The sequence below is a fragment of the Eucyclogobius newberryi genome, unplaced genomic scaffold (assembly GCF_026437365.1).
Source record: "Eucyclogobius newberryi isolate DKJ021-1_F unplaced genomic scaffold, fEucNew1.0.hap1 SCAF_9, whole genome shotgun sequence".
NCBI classification, from domain to species: Eukaryota; Metazoa; Chordata; class Actinopteri; order Gobiiformes; family Gobiidae; genus Eucyclogobius; species Eucyclogobius newberryi.
This window is the reverse complement of record NW_027316532.1, coordinates 10,495,274-10,520,514: the sequence shown is the minus strand read 5'-3', so window position 1 is coordinate 10,520,514 and position 25,241 is coordinate 10,495,274. Positions and strand designations below refer to the sequence as shown.

Here is a 25,241-nt window from a genome sequence, read left to right as displayed (position 1 = left end):
GTATGCTAAATGTTCATAAGTGGCTTGTTCAACAGTAGCACATCCATCCATCCATCCATTTAGCACAATTAGATAAGATTATAAGAACAACTATTGTTATATTATAGAATGTTATGATGTTATAAGGAGACATCTGGGAGAGTCAGATTCCCCTATTTATAACATTGTAGTTTGCCATAGAATTCTAAAAAGTAAATTGACAAATGTTCTTTCTGATCATTTATATTTGTGACTAGAGCCATTCACGTCTTGTGTTTAACAAAACACTGCATTTTAACAATATACATTTTAGTTTCTTCCACCTGTATTAAATATGATTGGCCTTTAGAATGACGTGACGTCACCTAAACCCAATACTAAAACCTCCTCCTGTGTTTTTCTCACTGATAGCATGCGTCGTTTCCATGGCAACAGCGCCCGGAGTCTATGGTTGCCAGTGCTACATCATTTGACTCCAGATGTTAAGTAGTTAAGATATATTTTTTCCAGCATTAGCCTGCTGAAAATGTATTGACCTTTTTCAGGACTTTTTAAAAATCAAAATACGTAATCTATAGTGTATTTTATGAAGAATAAATAGTTAATTTGAGCCGTTATCCATAATTCTGGGGACTTTTGTGCACCGTATCTGGCAACCCCAGATCCCGGAAGTGGTGTGTTCAGCCTGTGACGCAACAGTAGCTAATGATTGACTCTGAAATACAGCTATAAAGTTTGTTTTAAACGACTGTCTGTCTCTGCGCATCACTTCTCAAGGTTAGAAAAGGTTCGTTGATGTGACACATCAGGACTTTACAACAGAATCTGAGCTAAACGCGTTTATCTCGCGTTAGCAAAGCGCGCACAAGGATGACGTCTGCTAACAACACGTCAGATATTATAATAGATCCATGGTCAGATGAGACTAAATGGAATAAAGTCTGGCGGTGATGCGACACTCGGCTGTCGACTGCCATAAAACAATAACAACAGCAACAACAGTCTAAGGAATACAGTCTGGCGGTATTGCAACACTCGGATGCCAACCGCCATAAAACAACAACAACAACAACATAAATCACGCGTTCATTCCATGGATGTATTATATTGGTTTATTCACACATGTCCAGCTGGTCTAAAATAATAATACTATATAGAAATACTTGTAATGAATAAAACAAGCTTTATACTGCCGAGTTTCGTTCCGTCAGTAATGCTATTATTAAAAATAATAATGCTGATGCTCCTTGTAAAAATAATAATAATTATATGTGTTAACAGCAGAGGCCAAACCCCCCCCCCCCCCAACCACAAACAATGAGTGAAAATAGGTAATCAAATACTGATGATAAAAGCATATTTAGTGAAAGTACAACATCTCATGTTGCTTGTGCTTTAGAATTTACATGGACTACAATGCCACGACTCCACTGGATCCAGAGGTGACCAGAGCCATCACTGAGGCTCTTCATGAGGCCTGGGGAAACCCGAGCAGCACATACACAGCAGGTGAGACACAGAGCAAAGACATATTCATACAGACATTTAATTTGATCTTTTTGACCAGGTCTCAAAGCCAAAACGATCATCAATGAGTCCAGAGAAAATGTAGCAAGGATGGTCAGCGGAAAAGCAGAGGACATCATATTTACTTCAGGTGGAACAGAGGTACCATCACAAATATGAATACAGTTGCCTTAACATTTCATCATGTCTATCGCATCTTTTTTTAAGTATCATATTTTATAAACATCTAAGAAATATTAAACCATTTTGAAATCACAATGTTTTGTCTTTTGTTTTTGTTCAGGCCAATAACCTGGTGATCCAGTCTGCATTAGAGCACTTCAACAGAAGCTTCGCTGAACAAAATACACACCATTCAAATGGATGCCTCGGTCTCCCTCACATTGTCAGCTCCAACGTGGAGCACGACTCAGTCAAACTAGTGCTGGAGCATCTGCAGAGCGAGGGCAAGGCAGGTGTGGCTGAAAATGTGCTATTCCTTAATAAACACCATTAGTCTTATACAGTATAGCACTTTTCCAGATGCCCAAAGTCAGTATTCACTTATTCCATACGTGGTGCTGAACCACAGCTGCTCTTGGTTTGACCAACTGAAGCGAGGCTGCAAATCCACTTGCACCACCAATCATATTCACATAATATTTACATATTCACATTCATACAGAGGAGAGGTGAGAGAAGTGTCTTGCCTAAGGAAACAAAGACAGTTTACACTAGAGCCACTGGTCCATGTGCTAACCAGGCCCAACTCTAATTAGCGTCAGAGATCACATCAAGGTGGTCCAGTGTCTTTAATAATATGTACTTGTTTACTGTTGCATATGAATCATAATTCCATTGGCAATATTCATCCTTGAACAATACATCGGGCTTTGCTCTGCCATTGTCAGTGATTTAGACTCGCGTGAAGAGAGAAGCTCAATAAGACAAATGACATGACTTTTTCAGGTCTTGTTTCTCACAATGGATTGAAGTTATCACATTATTTACTTTATTTTTGAAACTTTAATTTCAGTATTTTAGTTTTCCTTTAAAGTTGGTTTACACCCAGTTAATTGATAATGAAATTAAGTTTATGCTCAGTTCAGTCAATCGTTTCACTAAATTACCGCTTCGACTGCTAATAGACCAAGACGTTCTTCAAATACTGAAACAAGGTTATGTAATCTAGTGTTGTCTGTTTTTTCCACAGATGCCACCTTTGTCCCGGTGTCTAAGGTAACGGGGCGTGTGGAGGTGCCGGATGTCATGGCCGCCTTGCGTCCCAACACCTGTCTGGTTTCCATTATGTTGGCCAACAATGAGACGGGGGTCATCATGGTGAGAGGAGATAATGACTTGTAAAGCTCTTTTATATTCACGCTCGCTCAGTTCCTCTCTCGACTGAAACCTCAGCGCGCATCACGTGCTCGATTTTTCCTAAACATGTTGCCGGGGCTTTAGCTGCACTGAAGAAAGTCTCACGAAGTTAAGTTTGGGGTTTTAAGACATAGTTACACAAAGGTATCTATAATTATCCAGGCTGCTAGGCAACAGGATAAAACAATATGGTTAATATTGCCAGTTATGAGAAGCCGGGATGTTCTCACTGGTATATCATGATAGTATCCAGAATACTGTGGTATATACTGGTAAACACAGTACTCTGAGCAGCTCATTTCACAAAGTGGCTCATGACAAAAAGTAATTTACCGTACAATACATTCACAACAAACCAACAAAACAGACTGACCTGAAGTTGTGACTATGTTCTACACTTTTATGCTCCTATTTGATTTTGATGTTGTCCCTTTGCTGTTGGAAACATTTAAAAAGTCATAAATTAGCACATTTTCTGACATGTTGAGCTCCTTGCTATATCTCTGCCATAGTTGCCCTAGTTACCACCTAAAAAAGCAAGATACTCTTATTCCACATGTAAACAGAGACATATCCTGGTTTCTCTGAGTGGATGAAAACATCATAACTGGGGTAAGGTCCATAAACAGGAGACTCATGTAAACACACTCAATAATGCAAAGTCTGCCATTGAGATAACAGAATAACCCTTTTTAAATATCAATCTACTACAACTTGACCCCACAATGTGACTTTTTTTCCTTTGGATGTTATTAAGTTATAAATCCTCTGTTTGCCCTCTGACATTGATAAGTGCTTGTTTTCTCGACAGCCGGTCAAAGAGCTCTGTCGGGCGATCAGAACTCTAAATAAAACACGTCCAGGGCGTCAGATCCTGCTGCACACGGACGCCGCTCAGGCTCTGGGCAAGATCCACGTGAACGCTCCTGTACTCGGAGTGGACTTCCTCACTATCGTCGGACACAAGGTTTACAGTTTGTTTTGTAAAACATCGATCAAAGAAGTTGAAAGAAAAAGAAAAATGTAAGAAAAGAAACGTAATTTCGAAAAAAAACATAATCAAAAATATGTGCCACTCGAGTGTACAAGGCATTTATTTTTTTAACATTTTTGGAAAACATTTTAACCATAAAAATTGACTTTTTAACTATCTTACAAAGGTTACTCTCAGTTGTCACTTGCTTTGAAGGTGTGCTCAGTGCTCAGAGCTCAGAGCTCAGAAAATGAACCTTTATTTAATAGTCTTTATTTTTATTTGTTTAATTAAAAGTAAATAATCTTCCTTTATCGTCAACGATCATATACCTCCCCATAAAACACATATTTTATTTATATAAATCTTTTTCGATGACTGAATTATACTCTTGACTTTAAATCTTTGTTTGTCAGTTTTATGCCCCTCGGATCGGAGCTCTATATGTGAATAATCCGGGACAGAAAACACCTTTGTACCCAATGCTCTTTGGAGGAGGACAAGAGAAAAACTTCAGACCCGGGTAATGTTTTTGCTTTGACATAATAATACTTTTATAAACATATTGTGGAGTAATAAATCTAAATCTAAAACTTCCTTTTGCAGGACAGAAAACACACCAATGATTGCAGGATTAGGAAAGGTACAATGTTTTAACACATGAAGGTCAAATTTGGCGTTAACCATTGTTTACATTGGTCTTTTGTCAAACGTGCTCCATCAGGGTCAAAGTTCACAGTCAAAATACAGTCCACATTTCCTTTATATGTACCGGTATATTTTTTCCCCTAAATCTGTGAAAAGTTGTTCCTCATCTGTTGGCCATTGAAACCTAACACTAACTTAATACTTTCACAACTTGTAAACACAATGATTAATTTACAATGCTTTTGTCAGGCGGCAGATCTGGTGACATCCAATTTGTCTGAGTACGAGAGTCATATGCGACGTGTCAAACTTTACCTGGAAGAACAACTCAAGGTATTTCTGTTGTGAATATGTTGCTGTAGATTGTTTAACTTAAATATCCTATGTATTGTACCGTGATAAATGTAATAACTTATGACTATGTCGCTGAGAGACACAAAGAAATTCTGTTTTAGCTTTGGATATAGAAAGGTTGCTATAGCATCAGTTAGAAATGTAGAAGCAGCTGAAGAACGAGTAATAATCTCAATTGGTGTTTTCACTGTAGAAAAAGTAGTGACAGAGTTGTTGTGATGGACATAATAGTAGTTTATTTGTATTTGTGATAGAAGCAGTAGTGATGGTCTTTTGTGTTATATAAGTGCATTTATTCTAAATTAATGAACAAATTGTCTCTTTCTCATCAGCTCGTCTTCAAGGACAAAATCCATTTCAACAGTCATTTTCCAGAATCTGAGATCCTTCCCAACACATGCAACGTGTCCATCCTGGGCCCAAACTTACAAGGTGATCTCTCTGTCTCCCGTCTGTCCTGACCTTTGACCTGCTCCTATGTTTCTGGAGTTAGTTCATGACCTGAGCTAACCCACGACACACCACAACCTCTTCAATCATTCATGCCTCTGCAGTCAAAGGGAGGAGGGGGTCAAACAAATGCATAGTAACATGATGAATACCACTTCAGAAGAAATATTGCCTTGACTTCTTATATATTTTGGCTCGAGCTGTAGTAATGTCAGACTGAACCTGGACTAAATACTGCAAGGTCTAAATCAAATCAGTACTAATACATTTTTTAAACAACAAATGCTATAGAGCTGCATTACCCGATATCCAAGTGGCCCAAGGAGGAAGTAGATATCTAAATCCAACTCATTCCCACACTGTTTTTTATTTATTAATATGAATATAACACATTTTTTTCCTGGCGTGGAAGAGCTTGTCAATCGTACTGCTCAAATACAGTGCACTGCTGCGTTTAAATACTACTCCAGGGGGTAAAATGAGTTCCTTGTAATGGTTTAGTTTGAAACCGGTGTTTTCAGTCCGTCTCGTCTCTTCCCCTCCCACGTTAAGGCTGGAGAGTGTTGCCGAGGTGTGAGCGTCTCTTGGCGAGTGTTGGTGCCGCCTGCCACTCGGACAAGGGAGACAGGTACGTTGTTCTTTGTTCGAGTTGTGATGATCAGTTGAACAATTGTGTGTCACTCTCTCTTTAGGCCGTCCCAAATCCTCCTGAACTGTGGTGTGTCAGAGAAGGTGGCAGCGAATGCTTTGAGGTTGAGTGTGGGACGAGGCACGACTGAAGAGGACGTGGATGCAGTGGTGGAAGATCTGAGGAGAGTGGTCAATCTCCTGAAACAAATGGACTAAAGCTCTCTATTACTCATGATTTGCTTGGCACAGCTACAAACTCCTTTTATCAAATGAAAACATAAAACAGAATAGACAAACATTTTAGGTTAGCGATCACATTTACCTATTTGAACATTATGCAATTCTGTTTGTTCAGCACCAACACAAATCTTTCATTTCAAAGCAGGAGTACTCCTCATAGGTCCAATCGAGTCTGTTACTGACAACATTAACACAATATTATAACTATAAACCAAGCATTCATGAGGGAACTGAGGGCATTTATGTAAATACTGTATCATTCCTTTTAAGAATTTATGAATATGTGAATCAGTAGAATATTTAAGATGAATAATAAAAGGCCATAACTGTGAGCTGACCTGGAGGCTGTGTTGGGATTGGTTTCCATGGCGTCATGTTTGTAATCAGCTAAATGCATTATGAAACCAGAGTCGGACCCACGCGTTCCCTGATGAGCTGCAGACACTGGACATCTCAAATATGAACCAGATGAGTGGTCACCCACGGTGGGGTAGAGTTTAGTAACATCACTAAAACTCTTGTCTCTTTGTAGCACATCAAGCCTGGACTCTCAGTGCTTAAGTTTCCCAGCTCCAGTGAAGCTGCACGGTGCCAGCAAATGGTCAGTGCCACAAGGACTCCACACGTCTTTCATTACCTTCAGTCTTTATGGGCTTCCTTAACGTGCTCCTAATGGAAAACATGAAGTGTACATCACATTTATATTGTAGTGGTTTATTTTTATTATTACTTATTATTCTATAAACAAAGTGCTATGAAAGAGTACTTTGTATTGTATTTAATAGTGAGACGAGCGTGCAGCTGACTGTGCAATCCGTAGACACAATCCCACCATCGAGAAAAAAAACTACCACTAAAGACTTTTGACAATGAATGATTTGTTCGAAATCAAATTTATCTTGCGTATTATGGTTATGCTTAAGTTTAAGATCGTTGTTATCCCCATAGCTAGATTTATCCTCCTCATTTGATGTCTCAGTCTCTCCAGACCCTTTGCCACTTAAACTATATTTTCTATATTACTATATTAGTCTTGTAGCCGACAGGACGCCTCGGTCTCGAAGTGCCCCAGACCAGCAGCAGATGGTTCCCAAATAGACCTGAAGTGCTTTTCTGTCATCCCCTTCTTCATTAGATTTGTATCTCCACCTTTAACCCCCTCCTCTGGGCTCAGCCTGCCATCTGCCTCCCTCTCCGGTGTCGCTTTCCCTTTGGCTCAGGATGAGTTTTTTATTATTGTATGAGATGATCAGGTTTTTCAAGCTCGCGTGGACCTTGTTGTAATGTGTGCTGTAGTTTGCCTGTAGCCTCCAGTAATGGTGCTACATAGAGCGATCCAGGCGGCCCGAAATGGGGAACTTTCAACTTTGAAGGAACTTGCATCTTCTGGGCATCTTTCTACTGCAATCGTAGATGTTCAAGGGGCCGGCCCGGTCCACCACGCTGCAAGATGTGGACAACTGGAGTGTCTTCAGTATCTGGTCAATGACTTTGGTCTTCAAGGAAATGTCCGGGCTTTGAATCTTGCCACAGCAGCTCACGATGCGGCTGCGACTGGACATGTAAGGGAGCTGCAGTGGCTCATGGAACAAGGAGGATGCAAGATAGAGGTAAGAAACCACATGACCTATATTTAGCTGCCCTGATGACGTGGGAAAGGAAATAATCTGATTTGAGGCCTCCAATTATTATTTCGTTCCCACAAAATGTTTGTATAATACCTACAAATTACCTGATTTGTTCCAACAAATAACGCAAATCATCCCCACGATTTTGCCCCATCTGTCTATCCATGGATTGAGTGTATATCGCAATAAACTACCTACTGTTCATTTGTACAAATTGGCTTATTTTTTAGAATGAATTGGCAAAGTTGTAGGAACAAATGAAGTTACTGACAACATTAAGGTAATTACAATATTATAACTATAAACCGAGCATTCATGAGGGAACTGAGGGCATTTATGTAACTACTTTATCATTTCTTCTAAGAATTTATGAATATGTGAATCAGTAGAATATTTAAGATGAATAATAAAAATTGTGGATACAATTTGCCTAATTTGGGGATATGAATTTTGTGGGTCTGTAGTACCTTTATTCTTTTAGGTCAAATCTAGGTCCTGGCTAAGAAAGAGTCATTTGAAGTGATGCTTCAGTGCAATGACATAACTGCAGTAGTAAAAGGCGCACCACACACCACACACCACACTTCCGTCTCGGCCCATGACATATAAACATATGTTGTTGATACTAATGTCCCGATGTTAAAAGACAGATTTTCTTCTCTCATTTTAGTTTAGTTTTCAAGTTTGCATTTAGCAGTCTAAGCAGGGACTCCCAGACTTCCTTTTCCCCAGACACTTCTTCCAACTCCTCCGGGGGGATCCTGAGGCGTTCCCAGGCCAGCAGAGAGACATAGTCCCTCCAACGTGTCCTGGGTCTTCCCCGGGGCCTCTTCCCGGTGGGAAATGCCCGGAACACCTCCCAGGGAGGCACCCAGGAGGCATCCAGGACAGATGCCCGAGCCACCTCATCTGGCTCTTCTCGACATGGAGGAGCAGCGGCTCTACTCCAAGCTCCCCTTGTGTGGCCGAGCTCCTCACCTTATCTCTAAGTTGATAACAACTAGTGCTGTAAATATGCTTGATGCTGACTTAGTTTCATCCTAAGGAAGAGTTAGTATTGAAACTGTATTGTGATTAAATTACTCAAATATTTCTTATTTTAACCCCTCATATCTTCATCTCACAGGACAGAGATGCGGCTGGTGCCTCTGCTCTGCACCTGTCTGCTCGGTTCGGGTGTGTGGCTGTGACACAGTGGCTCCTGTCTGTGGGCGGAGCAGCTGAGGCCAAGACCCATTGTGGGGCGTCGCCCGCCCACTACGCTGCAGCCAATGGAGACCTCACCTGTATAAAACTACTTATGAAACAGGCACCCAGGTTAGCGTTTATTAGTAAAAGACCCCAACCTTTTCAATTGAATGACAGAAAAAAAACATTATTATGTATTAAATATTCATCAAATACAATGCAAAATCATTGTCAGATCTTCACCTAGCGAGACATTCATTTCACATGTTCTATTGCTTATTAGTTCAGGCAAATGCAGCAATTGTCAGTCCAGTCATAATCAGCAAAGAGATATTTTTCTTCAATTTTCTTAGATTTTTTCAATAAACTATTTCAGTAAATATGCAATGAATATGTTTTGCTCAACACCTATGTTACATACATTAAGTCCTGTTCAGTCGTCATTTTGCCACTTTTCTTCACATTTCACTCTTGGCCCTGAGGTGATGCCAGCTTTGAATGGCTGTAAATTCACCTTTAATTACACTTAAAGCTTAGATCATACAAATCATATGTGAAAACTCACTCAGCGCCCTTCATATGTACTTTCCTGTTCAACGTGATCCCAGGAGACCAGGACCAAATTGCTTTAGAGGTAGAAGATTAAGTGGATGTTGGAGCATGTATCTCCTTGTCACACAGTAAGTCTGCTCGATCATATGGCAGCCTTTCTAGTCTCTACAACTGTACTACGTCAGAGCAGCTTTTCAGGAAAGCGATACGCTGTACTTATGACTCATGAAATATTAACCCTACTATGTACCACTTTATTAGTGGCTTGTTGTTTTAGTGTCCCAAATACCTAATATAGTAGGACATAAAAGTACTATGTGAGGCAGTGCCTTTGAAATGATTGTTTCTGTTTCTTTGCCTTCAGGACTGTGCATTGCCAGACGGGCCTGGGTGCCACTCCCCTGTACCTGGCGTGTCAGGAGGGACATCAGCCCGTTGTTCAGTTCCTGGTGGAGGAGTGTGGAGCGGACGTGAACCTCAGGGCCTATGACGGGATGAGCTGCCTGCACGCTGCTGCTCACTTGGGGCACCACGACATCGTGCTGTGGCTCGTTAGTGCAGCCTCTTTTGGTTCTTTGTAGATTTGAGAATTAAAAGCATGAGTTAGTGGCCCTGTTTCTATTGGTTAAATCAACACTTTTGTGAACGTTTTAACAGCGAATATGTTTTGTCAAGTTAACAGAAATACCAAACCAGTAAAGTATTGCACAAACTGCTACTCTGGTACTTAAGAGATCACAATAGGATTAGAACGACCCAATAACGTGGCTAACACTGTGTCAATTAGGGATGTCATGATTATTAGGTAGGGTGCACGGTGGCAAAGGCGGTTAGCGCGCTTGCCTCCCAAGAAGGCGATCGTGGGTTCGATTCCTGGACCAGACTAACATCACATGATGCATGTTCTCCCCGTGTTACCGTGGGTTCTCTCCGGGTTCTCCGGCATCTTCCCACCGTCCAAAGACATGCATGTGTTAGGCAAAATTGGACAAGTTGGCCACTGTCCAGGGTGTACCCCGCCTAAGGCCCGAAGTCACTGGGATAGGCTCCAGTCACCCGCGACCCCGAAAGGGAACAAGCGGTAGAAAATGGATGGATGGATGATTATTAGGTTAATTAATGGTGATTATTCAGGTCACAATATAATAGTAAGAACCAAAAACTAACAGGATAATTTTAGAAGTAAAATTTAATATTTTTTAGTTCAAATCCAATTTAATTTTGTCTTTCAGAAAGTTCACTTTCGTAAAGCCGGTCACAACGTGAGGAATAGTAACATAAGACCACAGGAATGAAAGAAACTTCACTGTTGTTTGGGCACAGACTCAATCATCGTTAAATCGCAATGTTTTTTCTCACAATACAAAACACTAGAAAAGAGGAAATGTCATGTGTACAGTCATCTGTAGACCTGTGGGGTGTACAGTCATCTGCAGGCCTGTAGGGTGTACAGTCATCTACAGGCCTGTAGGGTGTACAGTCATCTGCAGGCCTGTAGGGTGTACAGTCATCGGCAAGGTGTACAGTCATCTGTAGGCCTGTAGGGTGTACAGTCATCTGCAGGGTCTACAGTCATCTGCAGGCCTGTAGGGTGTACAGTCATGTGTACAGTCATCTGTAGGCCTGTAGGGTGTACAGTCATGTGTACAGTCATCTGTAGGCCTGTAGGGTGTACAGTCATCTGCAGGCCTGTAGGGTGTACAGTCATCTGTAGGCCTGTAGGGTGTACAGTCATCTGCAGGGTGTACAGTCATCTGCAGGCCTGTAGGGTGTACAGTCATCTGCAGGGTGTACAGTCATCTGTAGGCCTGTAGGGTGTACAGTCATCTGAAGGCCTGTAGGGTGTCCTGATGTCATCTGTAGGCCTGTAGGGTGTACAGTCACCTGTAGGGTGTACAGTCATGTAGGATATACAGTCATCTGTAGGCCTGTAGGGTGTCCTGATGTCACATGATCATGTTTCACCTGAAGCTCCTCTGTCACCATTGCCTCTAGGTGACCTGCTCTGACGTGGACCGCCACTCTCAGGACAAGGAGGGAGCCACTGCGCTGCATTTTGCTGCCAGCAGGGGGCACTATTGCATCTTAGAGAGGCTGCTGCACGTGGGCTCACATGTCATGAAAGATTACTGGGGAGGGACTCCCCTGCATGATGCTGCAGAGAATGGAGAGCTCGAGGTAAACTACTTACATCTAGGGCTTGATTTGGGAACCAAGGGTCGTGTTCCCCCAGTGCAGGCAATAAGAAAAAGAACATCTATTGCTGTGTTGTCAATGATGTAATATCAAATAATTTTGATTATGGTAGGTTAACCTGGGAACTCCTTGCAATGAGGCAAGAGTGCTAGCCACTCAGCATGTATGAGTATTTATGATCTGTTCGTTTACATACAGTGACTTGTATTAGGAGGCCTGGACCTTTACCACGTCACGTCATGACACAAACTTGAATAAATTGTATTGGCATTTTTTGTAAAAGAGCAACACAAAGTGGCATAGTGAAGTGAAAGGATAATTATGCATGAAAAGTACAGCGTGCAGAAGTATTCACACCCCTTAGTCAATACTTTTGGGGTTTGTCTCTGCCAGCTTTCCTCATCTACAAACTTAACCTTTGCTCTTTATTCTGTGTAAAACAGCTGGAGCTCAGTCAGAGTCGATGGAGAGCGTTTGTGATCAGCAGATCTTACCACAGATTCTCCATTGGATTTAGGTCTGGACTTTGACTGGGCATTCTTTTTTCATTTTAAGATGTTGTTGTCCGTAGGCTTTATCAGACAGGAGAGGAGAGCGTGAAATGGGGGATGAGAGAAAAGGGAAGACATGCAGCAAATTATCAAATTTGGGATTCGTCTTTTACAGACGCCAACAGGTTTTCTTCTGAGATTGCCTTGTATTTGGCTCCATGTTCCACCACTCTGGGCAGCTTCCACGTCCCTGCTGAAGAAAAGCACCTCCACAGCCTGATGCTGCACCTCCACAGCCTGATGCTGCACCTCCACAGCTGCACCTCCATAGCCTGATGCTGCACCTCCATAGCCTGATGCTGCACCTCCACAGCCTGATGCTGCACCTCCACAGCCTGATGCTGCACCTCCACAGCCTGATGCTGCACCTCCACAGCTGCACCTCCACAGCCTGATGCTGCACCTCCACAGCCTGATGCTGCACCTCCACAGCCTGATGCTGCACCTCCACAGCTGCACCTCCACAGCCTGATGCTGCACCTCCACAGCCTGATGCTGCACCTCCACAGCCTGATGCTGCACCTCCACAGCCTGATGCTGCACCTCCACAGCCTGATGCTGCACCTCCACAGCCTGATGCTGCACCTCCACAGCCTGATGCTGCATCTCCACAGCCTGATGCTGCACCTCCACAGCTGCACCTCCACAGCCTGATGCTGCACCTCCACAGCCTGATGCTGCATCTCCCCTGCCTGATGCTGCACCTCCACAGCCTGATGCTGCACCTCCACAGCCTGATGCTGCACCTCCACAGCCTGATGCTGCACCTCCACAGCCTGATGCTGCATCTCCACAGCCTGATGCTGCACCTCCACAGCCTGATGCTGCACCTCCACAGCCTGATTCTGGACTTCTTATGGCTGTTTTTCAACAATGGCTTCTTCTTAACACTCTTCCATAGGGTCCAGATTGAACTAATAGTTGTCCTGAGGACAGATCCCTGTCCACCTGAGCTGTGGATCTCCTCCAGACTTCCCATGGGCCTCTTCTCTCATCTATGACCAGCCTTCCCTTTGTTCAGCATGTACATTCTGGTGGACGGCCGTGACTTCATAGGTTTGTAGTTGTGCCAGACTTTCTATTTCCGGATGATGGACTGAACAGTGCTTCGTGAGATGTTCAAAGCTTTAGAAATCTTTTAATAACCTAACCCTGCATTTACCTTCTCCACAACTGACCTGTCTTCTTCTGTGGCCTTCACTGAACAGCTGCATTTATACTGAGATTAGGAGGACTCTACAACTTCTACAACTTCTGAGAGCAGCTAGTGGCACTCAGGGAAAAGAGAGCTTTTTGTATTTTTCTGTGGCTCGTCCACCAAAAATTTCAATACAATTTATTCAAGTTTGTGTCTGTGACAAAATGTGGAAAAGTTCCAGGGGTACAAATACTTTTGTAAGCCACTTTTACATTTTGATCATCAAAATCATCAAACACAACAAAACAAAAAGATTGAGAATTCTTTTCCTTTTCAAAGTGAAACATGAACCCTTCTTCTTCTGCCAGTGCTGTAAGCTGCTGCTGTCCCATAAAGCAGAGCCCACAGAGAAGGACGTAGATGGCTTCACTGCTGCAGACCTGGCAGAGTACAACGGCCACAGCGACTGTGCCAGACACCTGCGTTCCATGGAGAACAATGTAAGTGTCTGCACTCTGCACAGCTAAACACAATATTACTCACGCCAAGTCAATTCTAACCTTATTTTTGACTTTGATGTGCTTTTTACCATGTTATAACCACGTTATTACCGTGTTCCCTCATCATTAACTTACTCAAAGTTGTATTTTGATGCAGCAATGTTGAGTAATCCTATATTAGACTGCATTTAACTTGGTGCTCGGAACATTTGTTTTCACCTACCCCCGATGTATATAATTCCTTGTCCTACATGTAGTGTTCAAAAATGAAGTGCTGTTCGGTGGCCGAGTTGATGGCACATATACCAGGCGCCATGTGCAGTCGGCCAGTGTGGTGTTTGATGGGACTGGATAGAGCTGATGGGACAGGATAGAGCTGATGGGACAGGATAGAGCTGATGGGACAGGATAGAGCTGATGGGACAGGATAGAGCTGATGGGACAGGATAGCTCTTCTCAGTTTCATTTGAGGACTATCAGCAATGGGCTCTTTTGTTCTTTAAGCACGACATGGCTTAATGCAATCCATGAATATTTCAGTGTTATCTCTGTTTGTGCTTTAGTGCCGGGGTCAAAACAGGACACAAGGAAAACAAATCATTTACGGGTTTGATTGATGATAATGAGGGTATGAAGTTTCTAATGGCAAATGGGACGGCCTTTTTGCAAAAAGTAATTCAGTGCCGTTTACTTGCAGTAGAAAATTGCAAAATATTGCAATTGTTGCATTGGATATATGTAAAATGCAAGTATATTGTGTATAATTCAAAAAGACGCATCTAGTGTAATCTCCCTAACAAGGGTATTGTACCTTTATTGTTCATTTACATTTGAGGCTGGACTTGAACCTCAACCGAGACATTTACTGGTCCATTTTAGCACATTCTTGATGCACTGTGGAAAAATCATCAGAATATTGTTATGGAGACTATAAAGATAAATATATTACATATTGAGATTGAGACGCTGTCCACAAACGCTGGATTTTAGCCTTAGCTTATGAGCAGTGTAAAAAAATAAAAAATAAAAAAAGCAGTAGCCAATCACCAGTGTCGTGCTAATACTTGCTGTTTTGTGCTAGTATAACAAACAGTAAATAACCTTAAGTTGATGGGCACTGTTAATGAATAAAAAGTTACTTTTCATAAATAAAGTTATTTTGATTTATAAAGTCATATGAATTGATCATCAATCAAAATTTACTGCGACCAGTCATTTTGAACTCTATATTTTCAGCTGCTTTAGACTTCCCTCGACACATTGTTTCTGCTTCATCAATGTTCACGTGAGCTTGTGAATGGAAAAGTCTCTTGCCAGCCGACCTGTTGAAGCATTCTCATATCGCACTTCACTCATCACCTAAAGCAGCTCAGACCAATAGACTTGAATAATCACTAAACTAATGAAAGGCAAAAGCATGACTGAGTTACAGCGGGACGTGCATTCACCGACATATAATGATGCAAATATAATCAAGCTTCCACAATGAGAGCTAATCAGCCACAGTTGCGGGTGCTCGCCAAATCTACGGCGCTATCGGTTACACCTCTCAGGTGGAAGTCCCAAGTCTGAGTCCGTTATGGGATCCACGAGCTTAAGTTTCACCGTTTTCACCGTTTCGATGCCTGGAACTGGCAACCCAACCCGCTGGAGAGCAGGATGTCAAGGCCTTCACTCTGATTGTGTCCTGCTTTTGTTTTTCCAGTGCTATGATTGTCAGTCATTGTAGGCAGAGCGGTAGGTCGAGCAGTAGGTGGTAAACAGAGCAGTAGGCAGAGCAGCGCAGGCTGAGGAAACATGTTGCATAATCAGAGGTTCACTGTGGTGAGGCAATAACACTTGAGAAATCAAAGCCTCTTGCTTCACTTGCTTCACTCGCTTTTTAACTTTGCCAAATTGTAATTTAAGCTCTTTTCAATCACTTTTTGGGGACAGTATTTTCTAGTCTTGTGCATTATTTTGAATATGAGATATGCCCTGAGGCAATTGTTGATATTGGTCAAATAACATGGTTTATTGCATTATGTCCTGGCTCAGTCATAGTTTTTCTGGTTAATTCATAATTTTATTTGCCTTGTTTTTGCCAGACCAATGTCTGAGCTTTAGTGCTTGTTTTTTTACTTGAACACAGTGAGTTTGCAGATTTGGTCACTGCCGACGGCATTTGTATACTGTGTTGTGCTCTTGAGCAAGACACCTCATCCTCTTGTGGTGTGAGAGTCATTCTTGTTGTTACTCACTATTGGAGTCAAAACCACTGCAGCGGTGGAACAGAAGTTGCTTTAACGATCTTTTGTAATGATATTTCTAATGCTACACGACTATTTCAACACATTTAACAGAATAAATACATTTCTTCCAAGACAAACTGAACTAATCCTTTCTCACCTTCTGTCAACAGCATTTTAATTCCATGTGTTTGCCTCCGCCACGCAGCTCTTTCCACGTCACGAGCTTCGAGTGTCACATTGACTCATCTCCGGACGTTGACCTGAAGTATCGTGCTCCGCTGACCCGTGTTTTTGTCTTTTTTGACTCGTATCCAAATCTTTGGATCTCACACACACAGGTCAGCGGCTCTCGTGCCCCTTGTGGATCTTATATTTCCGAAAGCAGGTGCAATCAAATCCCCGACATCCTGGCATTAGATGTGCTTTATGCCCCGGGCCGAGAAGAGAAGACACTGTGCTATTTTTAGAAACGCACAGTGTGTTACTGGGACACGCAACCTTTTACTGCTACATTACATATCCACTTATTACATGTCAACAGGCTTCCACCTTTTTATACATTTTATACAGTTAAACTCGTCAACACGTTCTAATTATGATTACTGTCTGCAGAACATCTTTATTGTTCAGGGCGATGTTTCCTTTCCAACTTGAATATTGAACATAATGTCATGTACTTTTCACAATGCTTAATGCCTGTAATTATACAAATACTCACTCATTCATCATCAATTAATGTTGCTATTGGTATTCCATCCATCCATCCATTTTCTACCGCTTGTTCCCTCTCGGGGTCGCGGGTGACTGGAGCCTATCCCAGTGACTTCGGGCCTTGGTATTTGAAGCAGAAAATAAAATATGTACATAAGTGATTATTATTACATTTCTATATTAGGAAAAAATGATAGGATTTTAGATAAGATAAGATATTCCTTTATTGTCCACACATGGGGAAATTTCATTGTTGCAACGCCGGTAGGTACAGAGGAAAAGGACAGAAACGGTCTTAATAGAAGAACTCTTATAAACAAAACTCTTATTAACAAAAACTCCTATAGACAAAACCTCTCATTTCCTAATAAGGAATGGAGGGGGAAAATAAAGATAAAATAAAAACAGCTAGCGTAAAACAAGATAATACTAATAATAATGGTAAAAATATAGCCGCAAGCGGCAATGATCGGCCCTCGCCACACCGCCGCCACGCCGCAAGAGGAGGGGGCGCTGACGCGCCCCAATTGTCCTTTTATTACGCCTACTGCTGAATCTGTGACGCTGTCACATCTTCTCCCCTTTGTTTTTCCATCAAAAAGCTATTTTATTTTGAATTCTTGGCAAAATGTGCGGCTTTGCTGCACAGAGACCGTGACTCTTAGAATAAAAATGTGGATAACTTTTGATGGTCCACCCCTGAAGATGAGTCAAATTTCAGGTTAATAGGGCTAAAGCCCTGGGAGGAGTTGGTGAAAGTATAAAGTGTAAACATGTTCTGGTGATTTCCCCATTGGAATAACATGGGAGGTTTCGGTCATCGCTACAACAAAGCCGTAACAATTATGACATGGGTCTCGTTGACTTTTTTGATGGGGCCAAAATTGAGTTTTGTGTCAAATTTCAGATAATTTCGCAAAACTAAACATTTAACCTCCATATAAAATCTGTAGGGGGCGCTGTGGCGCCAAATTAATTAATTTCACTTCAAGTAGGTTTAGGGCAAAGGTACATTTGGGGGCGCTGACGCGCCAATTTTTTTTTATTTTAGAAAAGAGAAATAGCCAGAATGTAGAGAGGCACGATTTTTAGAGGTGTGCAAATTTTTGTGACTTTTCGTCAATGTTCACTGGGTGAAAAATAGGGGGGTTGGTCCCGAGAAGAAAGAAAGAATAATATTCCGATGCGAAAACAATGTTTCCCATTTTTCAAATATCATAAACTATACATTTTCGGAAAGCGCTCGCGCTTTCCTACCTCATGGTGTGGGTCCCTGGTCACTGACGGGTACTTTCGTTAATTTTGAGTGGGCTCCGCCCACTTTGTGTTTTTGGCCCTCTATACAGTAATAATGTTAAATTTTTGCATTACATGCTTATATGCACGGAACATGCAAGAGATGGGGAACGTATTCGTGAGCTACTTAGCGCAAATGAGTGCTTTATATGGGGATTTCGCGGTCGTCATCCCAATGTAAAGTGCTCGTTTGGTGGGCACTTTTGCACGGGCTTCGCCCGTTTACAACGGTAATGTTCCATTTTCCTACTACTAATTAGTCTGCACTGGGCGTGCGTGAGTGAAGGAGTGCGTTAGTGAGTGTTTGGAAGTGGGCGAGCGCTTTGCGCTCGATTTCGTGCGCACTATGTGCGCACTTTCGCAGCCGTGCTTCGCACGGCCTTACGAGATTAATAGGCCTCTCGCCAGCTTGTGGCGCTCGGGCCTTATAAACACTCTATTTACATCAGTTTATATCAGTTACTATTGTGCTTTCCAATGCTGTCATTCTATATTTGGGGGAAACTTGATCAAATGTTTAATTCCGTCGTCACCCGATCTTCATCATCTTCATCATCATCTTCATCATCTTCATCATCTTCCCGTTTCAGTATTTAACAAATTGATTTCCACTTGCTCCAAATGGAAACTGCACCACGCGGCGGTTGGATAAAATGTCTTGTTCCCGGCTGCTTTGACAAGTCGTCGCGGATACCGTCCCATCCCTTCGTGCCTGGACATGGCAGTTGGTTTGTCCATCCATGCATTAGCGACATTAGCGGGCCACCGCGCTGAATAATTCAGGGCATTCTCCCATCGGAGTTTATTGTTTATTGCGCAGCGGCCCTTGGACAGAGGCGGAGATGCGCGGGACGGTGTCAAACGAGTAGTCGCCGATTGCGAGATAGTGTCGAGTTCTCCTGTGGTACTTGTGACTTCCCCAGATACAGAGCTGGCTTCGAATGGGTCATTTGGGCTGGATTGACGGACCGCCCTGGGACTATAGCTGTGAGTTTTGGCTGTTTTGAAGTGATTATTTTAGCTCTTTTTAGCTCTTTTTCAGCGCATCACACTCAGCTTGTGTTATTTTAGTCATTTATGGTCTGTAGTGGCAACTGAGGCATGCCCTGCAGCAGTGTCCAGTGTTTGACCGGTTCCATAGTGGGTTTGCTTTGGTCTGTTAACTTCTACTTATACATATCATACATATTATACATACACATAGTTCAATCTGCATTTTCTCTGTCTACTTTTATAGCCAAATGTGTGGATGTTGTTGTTTTATGAAAGTTATGAGAATCTTGCAGCAGTTGTTGTTTTTGCACAGTTCAACTCACATTTTATTTGGACATTTGGACGAGGTGCGCACATGTGTATTTGTACAAACATGTGTATTTGTACAAACATGTGTGTACTGTGTATTTCCGTCTCGTCGTTCACCACTTTCACTTGGGTTTAGTGGAGGAAACATTTTACTTTTTCAGTCAAAAAATCTGCAGTTTTCCCCAACATTTGACAAGAATAAATGATGCAGTAACAATACTTCCACTCGAGTAAGACCTTGACCACCTACAAAAATCTAAATCAGCTTTTCTGGACGGCTCAGCTTCAGTGACTCTCTCCATCTCCTGATGAATGACCCCGTGTCTCAGTTTATCAGCCGGACTTCAAAGTGCAGAGACAGGAAACAGCAGGGGCCTCCTCTCTGACACAACAGCTCTGCGTTCAACTGTTTGGGAAGTTTGGATTTGACTAATAATGTCCTCTGAGGCCCGAGTTTCATGTGCCTTTATTGTGGATGCCATTTATTACAGTGGATTTAAACGGTTCCATATATCCAGATTCCTCCTCCTGTGTGAACATCAGCGTGCACAGCTGTCACACGCTTTTCTTTCACTTTCTCTTTGTTTCATGGTTTGTGTTGTATAAATCTTTTTTCCTAGTTTGATCATTTTGGTGGAGTTTATAATCATACTGAAGCGTACTGCCAAAGCGTGACAAATTTACATAGTAGTTACTATTTAACAAATCCAAAAATATATGAAAACACCTTTATTTTCTTAAATTGATGTTTAAACTGTCAAAAATCTGCTCTTTGCACATGAATTGTGGAACTTTCTGTTTTTTCCCATCACACTTTACTTCACAAACTGACAAATACTATGACTACGACTATTCAACCAATTGAAGTAATATTTAGACAATAATAAAAACCTGTCATATGCACTTTAAACACATGTGGGTTCATGTAGGTTCTCCTTAATCATTAAGGAGAACCTACATGAACCAAAAACATTAAGGCTTAATGTTTTTGGATTTGTATTTGCCCCGTGTCTTACAGTGGCTGCTCCTCCTGAATTGTAACTCTTAATGTGGTTTAATGTTGAAATATCAGAGCGTTTCCACAACCATCGAAAACCCAAGTCCGTCCCTCATTTTGATTTAATGTATGACGGAGCAATCATTTCCATATGTGATTCTGTGGAACATGGAAAAGCGTAACACGACAGTTGTCTTGGAAACAGAATGACAGTAAATTGCATGTAACACAAATGGATATGTCGTGATCTCTCAGGTCTCGTGTGCTGATAATCCCATCGAGGTCACGGCTCCTTCAGAGGGAGTCAAGTCCAGGCCAGTGTCAGTGCAGCGGAGCAGAGCGGACTACTACGGTTCCCTCGGCAACACATGTGGAAACAATAACAGCAACAACAAACGTATGGATAGTTTAAGGGTAAGTATAGAACGATCTGATGGGGTTTATGGTCTTTTTAAGCGATATTGTGATGCATATTTAGTCCGTATTCTTCTGCGTGACTCTGACTGGCCTTTTAACTCATTTATTTTGTACATTTTAATATTTGTCATTTTATTCCCAGCAACCTGAGAGCGAGGACGCCCCCCAGGCCAGGTACCCCCCGTCCTCTGCCGATCCTGCAGGGGGTGGTCTGCTCGAGAAGGCCTTTTCCAACAAAATCGAACAGATTCACGTCTCCTCCTCTGGTGAGGGAACTCGCTTGAATCTCAAAGACAAACCAAACATTGTACAGTTGACAGGGAACATTTGTGTGCAGCCGTGCGCTCTTTAAAGTGGAGCTTGTTATGATTTGTGTTGCAGTTATTAAAAGTTTTAATCAGCCCAAAGGCGGTGGGAGTGAGAAGGCTGTTCCGGACGATAAGGGTCCTAAACCGAACCTTCTGGGAGGAAACAAACTCCTCGGGAAGTCCATCACATCCCTCAAGCAGTCGGGCTTATCAGGAGCCTTCACTGGACAAGCTGTACGTGAAAGAACTGTGCCACCAGATGAGCAATACCATATATTTTATGGATTTTATATTTTACATGAATGGAACAGATGGTTTTGGAAATAAGCAAACACTGTGTAATGTCAGTGGCTTTGTAGTCTGCAGGCCAAGGCCATTCAGCCGTTCCTCACTGATAATATAACGTTTGCTCTTACCTGACAGATGTGGTTTTGGATCTTTTGAAATACAAAATAGAAATAAAATACAAAAAATACGGCTGTACAATCCTTTGCAAACACTCTAAATATACAGTATCTCAATAACACAAAGGTTCTTTATCTGACAGAAATGTACTGTCTATAAATCAAAAGGGCAGATTTTATTCATTATTTTTCTAAATTGGCCTAGATTTAATCTTGGTTTTGTCAATGTTAACCTTTCCTTTTGACCAAGTCTGACTCGTAAATTAAGGCATTCACATTTTTTTGTTTCAATCAAACTGAAATGTCAAAATGTACGTTAAAGTATTGTAATAATATTGATATTTCAGTAATTGACAGCCATATACCATATCACAATAGTTTCCCCTATTAATGAAGAATAACTTTGATCCGATCTAGAATAAGATGGTGGTGCTGCCCACTGAGGAGGCGAACCTGTCTGACATCGACTACCTGGTGCCCACGCATGACGAGAGGGGACGTCCCATCGCAGAGTGGAAGAGACAGGTGATGGTCCGACAGCTGCAGGCGCGGCTGCTGGACGAGGAGGACCAGAGGAGGAAGGTAACACTCAAGAAATGCACTTTCTTTGTCTAAACCTTGTTAACCTGTCAGAAATGCTACTATAAGTGTGCTAACTGCGCATGTTAGTCGCTCATCACTTTGAAATATATTTTGGAAAGTACAAGGATGTAACAGCTGAAAGGAGAACAGCCTGTACCGTGTTTAACTGGAATGAAAAATTGTTTGTGGCATGATTGTGTAAAAATACAGTTCAGGTTTTAGCCCAAACGCTCTCCGGTTTCCATTGATTCTTCTCAGTCTGGGAACGACACATGGAAGCACAGACGGGCACGGCAAAAAGAAATATCACTGCCAGATATTGTTCAATCTTGGCCAGTACGATACTGAAACCGATTAATCACCATCCCGAGTATTCATTTTGGCTCTGTATTTATTGGTGCAGTGTTGCTCCAAAACTAAATGAAGATTAGGTTACGTCAATGTGTATTATATAACTGCTCTCTCGCCTTATCCTCTCCTTCAGGAAAACGGAAACAAATTTGCCAAAGTGAGCTGGAGGTACTCCCAGGCCCACAACGCCATCCTGGGCCCCTCGGGTGAGCTGCTGACCGAGGATGACCTCGTTTATCTGGAGCAACAAATCGCCAACGTCTCGATGCAGAGGAACTGCGCCGGCTACGAGCTGGAGCTGGCCCGACTGGCGGACGAGCTGCGCCACATCCTGCCCGCCCCGATCGTCAACATCACCGTCAACACTCAGTTCAGAGACTTCCCCTGTCAGGTGCCCCTGCCGGTGTGGTGCGGGCGCATTTCAGGCATCGTCCAGAGCATGTCCCTGCTCATGTCCAACCTATCGGACCAGCCGTACTGCAAAATGCCCAATACTGAACTCACCACCGTGTTCTCCCAAACGTCCGACCGGCAGATCTCCACCAGGGGGCGAAGAGAGAGCAGGGAGAGGGTCGAGGGCGAAATCCAACAGTTCGGCGTCTCTGTGAGGAACCTAAAGTCCAATTTTGAAACGCAAACAGAAGAGATTACAGAGACGATAACAGAAAAAACTGAACAGCAGCCCATTCTTCTAGGAACTAACTGCTCACTGCTCCAAGCGTCTCAATTCAAAATCCTCCCGAAATCTCTCATCGTTCGCCCCGAAACGGACCAGAACAGCGACTCCGGCATCGACCAAGACGACAGTCCCTCCGACGTGCAGGAGACAATCAGTCTGAGGAAGGAGCGAATCGTGGTGCTGTTCTTGGGCCACTGGAAGAAGTCGGCGTACACGGTGGCGGAGAAAAACAAGGATTCCGTGGAGAGGAAAAACAGCGCCGGGAGCGTGACCGCCGACGACAAGAGCGATCTAAGCCGCAGGGGGAGCGTGGACAACACCAAGATGATGAACAGTTCGCTCGGACACTTCTTCCAGCAGAGGAGAGCCGTCAACAAGATGCTGGGCAGCTGGAGGAACATGATCTCCAGCGTCCCGTCCCGGCAGATACGCAGGTGAGCGCTACACATGCTCCACAGGCCGTGGCTCTGACCTGCTGTTTGTGGAGGAGGGAAATCGATGAGGCTACAAAACATAAGCAGAAAATGCTGATTATTACAAGTTTAAAGAAGGAAGAATGTGGTTGACAACTGTATTCATATGTCTACTCTCTACTTCGAGGTCTTTGCAGCACTTTATGGCCCATTATTGGCTGTATTTAGCTTATTTGAATTTGGCCTTTTGTGTCAGTCGCTTAGAATTAAATCCATGTGTTGACATTTAGTAGGACAGTGCAATTAATCGAAGTTTAATGGACATCTTCAATCTTCAATTATTCGTTTTTTGAATTGAGAAGCAGAGAAGTTCAAGCTTTAGAAATCTCAAATATTAAAAGTGTATTATGTCTATGAGGATTTCCCTGTTGCCCGTCATTCCTAACATTAAGATAAGCGTCTATATATAAGATAAGATAAGATATTCCTTTATTGTCCACACATGGGGAAATTTCATTGTTGCAACGCAGGTAGATACAGAGGAAAAGGACAGATAACTTATAGGAATCCACGTAATTTAGCCACCCCAAACATATACAGAAAAAAATGTTTCTTTTTAACATAATTTAGGTATTTTATAATGGCAAAATAAAATAGGGTTAATGTTTGTATTAGTAAATTGCATGTTGTCTATGTATTTGATGTGTGTTGTGTTCCTCAGGCTCCACAAGCAGCAGGCCCTGTACTCTCCAGAGCAGTTCTTGCCCCGTGTGGATGGCGTTCCCGTGGAGTACGACAAACTCACCCTGGACCTCTTCATGCTGGGCTACTTCCACATCCTAGAGCTGGAGCTGCCTGTGGACGAGCGCAAAATGAGGCACCTCCTCTGCTTCGAGGTGTTCGACCACGTGGGCACTTTCCCCTGGGAGACGGTCCGGGACTTCCACAAGGCCGTCATCCAGGAGATCGAGGCCGGGAACAGGGAGTGGAAGGACGGCTTCGAGGACGTTAAAGTCAAGTTCTTTGGAAACGCAGTGAGTCCGCCCGAAAACAACGTGGAGGTGGTCAAACACACCCTTCCAGAGGTCCGACAGGTCCCGAAGGTCATTGTCCAGACTCCGACACCAGACGAGTCCATGCTCTATAAAGGGACCGACATCTCCAGTTTCAGCAATGAAGAGATTTGTAAATACATCGACCGCAGTTTTGCCTTTTGGAAAGAGAAAGAGGCAGAGATTTTTGATTTTGAGGAGATTTAGTTTGGATGTTCTGGGTTCCAAACATCGTTATGTATCCATAAAGTTGACACTGAATGTTTGGCCAAAATATGGCTTTGTTTACTTTGTTCTGACCTTTTTGGAGATTTTTTTTTTTATATAAATCTGTACATAAATAATTGCGTTGAATTTCGTGTTGAAACTCAGGTTTACATTGGCACAAATATTGAGTACTTCCAAAATATCCGGCCCTATTACAAAGCCAGAGTGTATTTGAGTGATATTTTGTTCTTTGAGTATTTACATTTCCATCATTTTCTGTATTTCTGTATTATACGAGACACATTTTCAAAATAAACTTCACACTTATGTGGTAAGTTCTGACTTTGTAGGCTTTTGTCTTGTTGGTCATGAAACGAT

General features: G+C 42.5%; 2 protein-coding genes across 2 annotated transcripts; both read left to right on the top strand.

Annotated features, from left to right (window-relative positions):
* Positions 1-1,348: 1,348 nt before the first annotated feature.
* scly (selenocysteine lyase) lies at positions 1,349-6,251 on the top strand. The gene is made up of 11 exons (XM_072439189.1): positions 1,349-1,488; positions 1,547-1,647; positions 1,790-1,961; positions 2,699-2,826; positions 3,677-3,832; positions 4,255-4,361; positions 4,445-4,481; positions 4,736-4,819; positions 5,173-5,272; positions 5,843-5,918; positions 5,983-6,251. The coding sequence occupies exons 1-11, from the start codon at positions 1,386-1,388 to the stop codon at positions 6,134-6,136; spliced, it is 1,218 nt and encodes a 405-aa protein (XP_072295290.1). The 5' UTR covers positions 1,349-1,385; the 3' UTR covers positions 6,137-6,251.
* Positions 6,252-7,341: 1,090 nt separating this feature from the next.
* On the top strand, positions 7,342-24,871 carry espnla (espin like a). Its single transcript, XM_072438947.1, has 11 exons — positions 7,342-7,770; positions 8,915-9,105; positions 9,893-10,079; positions 11,524-11,706; positions 13,782-13,913; positions 20,706-20,864; positions 21,010-21,133; positions 21,249-21,409; positions 21,997-22,161; positions 22,646-23,625; positions 24,326-24,871. The coding sequence occupies exons 1-11, from the start codon at positions 7,477-7,479 to the stop codon at positions 24,861-24,863; spliced, it is 3,114 nt and encodes a 1,037-aa protein (XP_072295048.1). The 5' UTR covers positions 7,342-7,476; the 3' UTR covers positions 24,864-24,871.
* The last annotated feature ends 370 nt before the right edge of the window (positions 24,872-25,241 follow it).

Bases quoted from the DNA above. Each gene is read 5' to 3' on its own strand.
- scly (XM_072439189.1), top strand. From the start codon at position 1,386: ATGGACTACAATGCCACGACTCCACTGGATCCAGAGGTGACCAGAGCC. The intron at 1,962-2,698 runs GTGTGGCTGAAA...TTTTTTCCACAG, and splicing joins GCAGAGCGAGGGCAAGGCAG to ATGCCACCTTTGTCCCGGTG. The intron at 4,482-4,735 runs GTACAATGTTTT...TGCTTTTGTCAG, and splicing joins TGATTGCAGGATTAGGAAAG to GCGGCAGATCTGGTGACATC.
- espnla (XM_072438947.1), top strand. From the start codon at position 7,477: ATGGTGCTACATAGAGCGATCCAGGCGGCCCGAAATGGGGAACTTTCA. The intron at 7,771-8,914 runs GTAAGAAACCAC...TTCATCTCACAG, and splicing joins AAGGAGGATGCAAGATAGAG to GACAGAGATGCGGCTGGTGC. The intron at 13,914-20,705 runs GTAAGTGTCTGC...GTGATCTCTCAG, and splicing joins TGCGTTCCATGGAGAACAAT to GTCTCGTGTGCTGATAATCC.